The 6694-nt window shown below is 51.9% G+C and overlaps 1 protein-coding gene across 1 annotated transcript in view; it reads left to right on the top strand.

Moving 5' to 3' along the window:
* The window catches only part of LOC104523222 (sarcoplasmic/endoplasmic reticulum calcium ATPase 3-like), a gene marked incomplete at both ends in the record, with an annotated part of 11265 nt that extends 6420 nt beyond the window's left edge, over positions 1-4845 (top strand). Inside the window, 3 exons of the mRNA XM_010165742.2 lie at positions 2673-2753; positions 3775-3860; positions 4381-4845. Of these exons, the coding sequence (XP_010164044.2) occupies positions 2673-2753; positions 3775-3860; positions 4381-4845 (632 nt within the window). The remainder of the gene's footprint in view (positions 1-2672; positions 2754-3774; positions 3861-4380) is intronic.
* Positions 4846-6694: the final 1849 nt, after the last annotated feature.

Here is a 6694-nt window from a genome sequence, read left to right as displayed (position 1 = left end):
GGCTTTCAGCACAGAAGAGTCTTGCCGTGCTTGGGTGATCAGCCGGCAGGTCCGTACGTCTGTCCAGCACCGTGTGAGTCATAGAATCATAGAACCACAAAATCCTTTGGGTTGGAGGGACCTTAAAGCTCATCCAGTTCCACCCCCCCTGCCAGCAGCAGGGACACCTTCCACTAGACCAGGTTGCTCAAAGCCTCATCCAACCTGGCCTTCAACACTTCCAGGGAGGAGCAGCCACAACCTCCCTGGGCAACCGGGGATGCTCTTGCACTGTCTGCCCTTGAGCAGATGTTCCCCCCATGGCACTGTCGGGGCTCGGTGCTGTCTCTAGATGCTTGGCAACAGATTTTTCATCCACAGGTTGAGCTGATGTTTGCAAACCCTCTTTCCCAGGGAGCAAGAGGAGCTCTTTGCTGCCTTTAAGACACTTCATCTCCCTCAAGCAGCTGCAAAGTCTGAAGGGAACATTTTTTGGGGGGGGGTCTGTGAGTCGCTGTGCTTAGTACCCCCACCTCAACCCCCAGAAATGGGTGCGATGGGGAGCGGGACAGGTCTGGCTGGACAGCAGATGTTGCACTCCGTGTCCCAGAGCGCTGGGATCTACAGCTGGAATAAATGGCTGGGTGATGGAGCAGTGCCAGCCCCCGTCTCGCTGCATTCGGGTGGGTTTTATGAGCCCCAGGAGGAAGCGCTCGTTAAAGTCTGGGATTGGAGATGGTGGTTAGCGGCCAAGCTGGGAGTGTTGTGTAACGTGATGTCAGGTGCTGTGAGCCAGGGCTTGCTCTGCCTCAATATTTCCAAAGTGCTGGAGCATGGTTGTGTCCAGCCGATAAGGGAGTGGGAGGAAGAGCCAGGAGGAAGAAACCCAGTGGGAAAACCAGCTTTAAGTGTTTTTTTTAAGGAAGCACGTGTGCCTCGGTGGGCGATGGCCAGTGGCTGTCAGTTGATGGGGCTGCTTTCACCCGTAACCATCATGCCATGCCAAGGGACCCATGGGCGGCTGTTTGTCTTGGCAATGAAACGTCTTCCAATGTCAACAACTTCCAGTCAGCCCACGGAGCCCTGAAATGAGGTTAAGAGTGGCACTGGGAGGCTTGGGCTGCTCCAAAATGGGGATGTTTTGGAGTTTTTGCAGAGGAGAGGCAAGATGGGGGTGCTGGGTGGGTTTTGCAGGGAAGGGGGGAGATGGGGACATGGTGGCACGCTGACCGGAGAAGGGAGGTGGGTGCTGGCTGCCTGTGGTGCTCAGGAGGGTTCTGGCCACAGCGGAGGAGCACTTGTCACTGTGGAGGTGCAGCTGTGGTGGGTGGGATGTGGGGGCTTGCTGGGAGACTCCTCAGGTCCTCTGCTCACCCAGAGCTCTGCCTTTACTTTTTGTCCTGGGGACAATAGCTAGCAGGGCCCATAGCGATAGGACAAGGGGTGATGGCTTCAAACTAAAAGAGGGAATATTCAGACTAGATGTAAGGAAGAAATTTTTTACAATGAGGGTGGTGAAACCCTGGCCCAGGTTGCCCAGAGAGGTGGTAGAAGCCCCATCCCTGGAGACATTGCAGGCCAGGTTGGACAGGGCTCTGGGCAAACTGAACTGGTTGAAGATGTTCCTGCTCACTGAAGGGGGGTTGGACTGGATGGCCTTGAAATGTCCCTTCCCACCCAAACGAGTCTGTAGTTCTAAACCTGGCTGGAACCAGTTGGTTTTGCTGGGGTGGCAGCTGGGGAAGGCGATGGGCAGGGCTGGCGGGCAGGTCACCCACCCAGCAGCATCCCTGTGCAGCAAGGACAGGGCAGTGCTGACTTCTGCTGAATTTTGCAGAGGGAGATGATGCTTGAAACGTGCGGTTGGTCCATGGGAGAGGGTGGAAGGTGCCTGGCACGGCATGAGTAACCCCCTCGGCCTCGGTGCTGCTGCCCACTCCCTGGGCTGGTTGCTTTTGGGCAAGTGTCCTGGTTTTGGCTGGGACAGAGCTGATTTTCTTCTTAGTAGCCGGAGCAGCGCTCTGTTTTGGTTTCAACTGGTATTTGTTATGAGAAGAACATTGATAACAGACCAGTGTTTTCAGTTGTCGCTGGAAGATAAAGGACTTTCCAACTTCCTCGTGTTTTGCTGGTCTGCAGAAGTAAAGGACTAGGGGGGGAATGTTAAAATTTGCAAACCTAAATTGGTATTTAGATGTGCCAGTGGGATATCCCAAGTTATATAACGTCATGTTCAGTGTATAAATGAGGGTGTCTCAGCCTCTTGCTCTTCTGAGATTTCAGTTTCAGGATTGTTGTTCCTCCAGGATCATTATCCAGGAATAGACTGGGCTTGGTCGGTGGGGGGGGAGCAATTGCACTGTGCATTTGTGTATTTCATTATTACTATTATTACCATTATTATTGTCATTATTTTTTAAAGTTTTATTTTATTTCAATTATTAAATTGTTCTTATCTCAACCTACAAGTCTCCTTATCCTTACCCCTCCAATTCTCTCCCTGTTCCTTGGTGGGGGTGGGGGAAATAGTGAGCGAGCAGCTGTTTGGTGTTTGGCTGCTGACCAGGTTAAACCACCACAAAGTTAATCCCTCAAAATTAGAAATTCCTCAAGATCCCATCATTGTGCTGCCCGATGTCTTACTGCAACTGATGGCGCTTCTTTCCAGCTTTCTTTTTTTCTTGCCTTTGTAGTTGGTGACAAGGTGCCAGCAGACATCCGGATCATTGAAATCCGGTCCACCACGCTGCGGGTTGACCAGTCCATCCTCACAGGTATGTGCAGGTGTGACGGGGCAGAGGTGGCTGCTGGAGGTGCAGCTTTCCCTCTGTCATCTTCCCAGAGCCTAATTTTGGGACTGATACTGGGCTAAGTGCTTTGTTAGGATGGGAAAATGGTGGGAGAATGAGACTGAGGACCTGGGTTGGTCCCAGCATCATCTAAGAGTCATGACATAGGCGAGACGCACCTGGTGCTTGGGCATCCCTCCTGCAAAACACAAAGCACAAGGCATTCCCGTGCGACGTGTGGGGTTTCATGATGGGCTGTTCAATCCCTGCCCAGATGTTCCTTCCATACAGCCGTCGCACAGTGACTGCTGGTGCATGAGGCCTTGCAATGTCAGGGGGAGGTGACAATATTTGAGGCTTTTTTTAACTGCTGGAAAAGCCCATAAAGCTCCTAATTGATAATATTTCAAAAAATCTCTCTCTCTGATGTCAGGGAAGGTTGGTGAATGAGCAGACAACAAAAAGGGCTTCCAGTATTTCAGCTCTCTTGTGTGATTTTGTAAAGGCATTGAGTGAGGAGATGGCAGCAAATCAGAAAAAAAATGTTAAAAACATGGGGAAAGGAGCCCAGTCTCCTTGAAAAGTGGCTTTGCATTAACTTGGTTCTCCAAGGGCAAAAGGAGATGCAGCAAAAGTGCAAATCTGCAAAGAACAACATGTAAACCTTCAGCAGAAGGGCTTTGGGCACCTTTCCTCTTGTGCTGCCATACAGACCCCATCTGACCATGCAAACCAGCGGCTTCCTGGCGCTGGGATTTGGCCCCATCCTATATGGCTGTACGGGAGCTCGCGGCCACTAGTGAGCTCCACAGGTTGTTTTTCTGCAGTCCTCATCATCAGAGCGCCTTGGCGCAGCTCTGACATCCCCATGGTGGATGTTTGGATGGTTTGGTGGCAACGTGTTGCTCTAAAAAGCCACGGGGCTGCGATGCAGGCTCCTAACAGCGCTGAGCGGTGGCTGGTGATGAAATGCCGGTTGTTCACCTCCCCTCTCTTCTCTTGGCAGGGGAATCTGTGTCGGTGATCAAACATGCTGACCCCATTCCTGACCCCCGGGCTGTCAACCAGGACAAGAAGAACATGCTTTTCTCCGTAAGTCCTTTATGCCTGTCCCCACCTCTCCTGTGGTTTTGCAAAGAGCAACCAAGTCCACATGATGGCCGCAGGGAGTAGTGAATACATGAGAAAGACTTGAATCCATGAAAAGAGCCCTAAATCCATTAAAATGGAGACCTGCTTCTGAGGGATTTCATTTGGGCTGTGGTACGTGACATCCTTAAATGCCTTGGGTGATCTCAGATGTTTTCTATCAAGTAGGACGCGTGACAGACAGGGAGAAGGTTTATGGTTGAGTCTGTAGCTGGTGCAAGTTTGGGTTTCCTCGTTGGTCATGCCCTTCTTGGACAGAAGTGAAGTCCTCGAGGGGCAAGAGAGGTCTCAGGAAGGGGTCTCTTTCTGCTTTAAAGTGGGTTTATATGAGATCTCAGGATGTCTCATTTTCCTCTTAACCAAGATCTCATGTTCTCCTTTCATAAGAAGTGACCCATTTCCCCACTTGGGCTGAGAGGTTTCATGGCCATGTATCCACTCTGGCCTCTTTCTTCCCTCCCAGGGCACCAACATCGCAGCTGGGAAGGCCGTAGGGGTCGTCATTGCAACAGGGGTGTACACCGAGATTGGTAAGATCCGAAACCAGATGGTGGAGACCGAGCCTGAGAAGACCCCCTTGCAGCAGAAGCTGGATGAGTTCAGCCAGCAGCTCTCCAAAGTGATCTTCCTGGTGTGCATCGCCGTCTGGGTCATCAACATCAGCCACTTCAGTGATCCTGTCCACGGGGGATCCTGGTTTCGAGGGGCCATCTACTATTTCAAGATTTCAGTGGCACTGGCGGTGGCTGCCATTCCTGAGGGCCTCCCGGCCGTCATCACCACCTGCCTGGCGCTGGGCACGCGCCGCATGGCCAAGAAGAATGCCATCGTCCGGAGCCTGCCCTCAGTGGAGACCTTGGGTTGCACCTCCGTCATCTGCTCTGACAAGACTGGCACCCTCACCACCAACCAGATGTCCGTCTGCCGGGTGAGTGCTGGGGTTGGCGGGGTGGGTTTTGGGGTGCAGGGGGGATGCTCAGTAAGCCCCTGAGCACCCTGCACTGTTCCATCCCCATCCTGGGATGACAGGATTTACTGTCCTCATCAGTCTTGTTTCATATTAGGAATTTGAAGGTGGGAGATAGTTTATAGGAAGCTTTGAGGTTCCTCTCCGTCTCACCAGGGTCAATAAGGTTTAATGTTTCTCTTGGCATGGTTGTAATTAGAAAACTCACTTTTACAAGCCCACCAGTTTGGAGGTGCCATGTTGCAGGTTTGTTTCAGGGCTCTCTCTCCAGAGAGCATTTCTTCCTGCTGGGATGTGGTGTTGAGATAGAGCTCCTGCCAAAGCCAATGCAATCAACCTCCTCTGCTCTCTTGCCTGTTTTCCCCCTGTTTTTAACCAAACCAGTGAGAAATCCTGCACCATGCAAAATTACAAAGCCTGGACCTGTGAGGACAAAACTTGGAGGGTCAGTGCAACACATGGGTCCAGCTGTCCATGACAAGCTCATGCAGAAATCCAGGGGTTAAGAGAAAATGCCTGTGACCTGGTGAAATGGTGCTTCCGTTACACGTCCTCACCTGGCAGAAGGTCTGTCATCTGCAGTTGTGTGCAGCTGAGCTCAGACCAAAAAGCACTTTTGATGGAGGGAGCCCTGGGGTGGTTTGGTGAAGAGGTCAAAGGCTCCTGGTCTACCAGAGAGCTTTGCTCTTGCATGCCTGGCTAGATGGGGAGGTGACTTGTTAGGAAAGCCTGGACCATCCAAGTACTTTTCAGTTTCCCCATTAGTCCTCAAGTCACAGGAAAGGTTTTTTTCATGGCCTTGGCATGTTGGTTTTATAGAAGAACCTTGGAAAATATGTTGCCGTGGGGAAGAGTGGACCTGGCCACCGTCCCTCCTCTCTGACACTCGGGTAGTGTGGTGGGAAGCTGTGACCATGCTGTAAGCTGGCCGTGGGCTTTGGCCACTGCTTTGCTCAGCACAAACTACAGAGGACTGGAAACATTTGGGATTTCTGCCTTGTAAATAATTTAAAATGAGAGACCACTGAGATGAGGCAGGGACAAAGCTGCTGACATCTCACACGAGGAGAAGGTTCCCACCATCCCATTTTCTGCCCCAGTGATGCAGGGAGGCAAGTAAAGGGCAACCCCAGCGCTTGGGGTCTCTAGCTCTGCAGACTGGAGAAGGAGCAGCAGGATATGACCATGACTTCTCCAAACCTCTTCCTGCCAGAAGATCTGCTCCTTGAACTTGGGCAGAAGTGCCACTGGCTCCTGTGGTGCAGTCAGGAGAGGCTGGATTAGTGATGCTGAGACAGGGTGAGGGCAGGAGGGGGATGACATGAGGCAGTGGCACACAAGAGGGTTTTTGCATCAGTCATTGTTTGCAGAATGAACCTGGCAATTTTGGAAAAAAAAATAAATTTAATTCAAAATCCAGCATATCCTCCGCTCCGTCTCCCCACAACCCCTTCGATAGCCACGTTATTCACTTGGCCACATCCTGACTCTCTGGGCGTGGTTCTGAGGGCCAGGCCAGCCTCGGGACATGCAGACAGGGCTGTTAATGTTTAACGGACGGGGATCCCCGCGCTGACGCAGGCGGGACAGAGGCTGCCGGCGGCTCTGCCCTGCGGCGGGTGGGTAAATATTTGCACTGGGTGGCTGTTGGTGTGTCCTGGACATGTTCCTGTACCAAGCAGCTGGCTCAGCCATGGTGGGAAAAGCCATGAAAGCCTATCAATAACCTGGAAAAATGTATTAATTGAGTGTGTTTTAATTAATTCACACATTTGATTTGAGGAGCGCGGCGAACAGGACGGGCAAACAG

The sequence above is a fragment of the Antrostomus carolinensis genome, unplaced genomic scaffold, assembly GCF_000700745.2.
Source record: "Antrostomus carolinensis isolate BGI_N321 unplaced genomic scaffold, ASM70074v2 scaffold174, whole genome shotgun sequence".
NCBI classification, from domain to species: Eukaryota; Metazoa; Chordata; class Aves; order Caprimulgiformes; family Caprimulgidae; genus Antrostomus; species Antrostomus carolinensis.
Note: the sequence above shows the minus strand (reverse complement) of the source record. Positions and strands in the feature narration are given on the sequence as shown.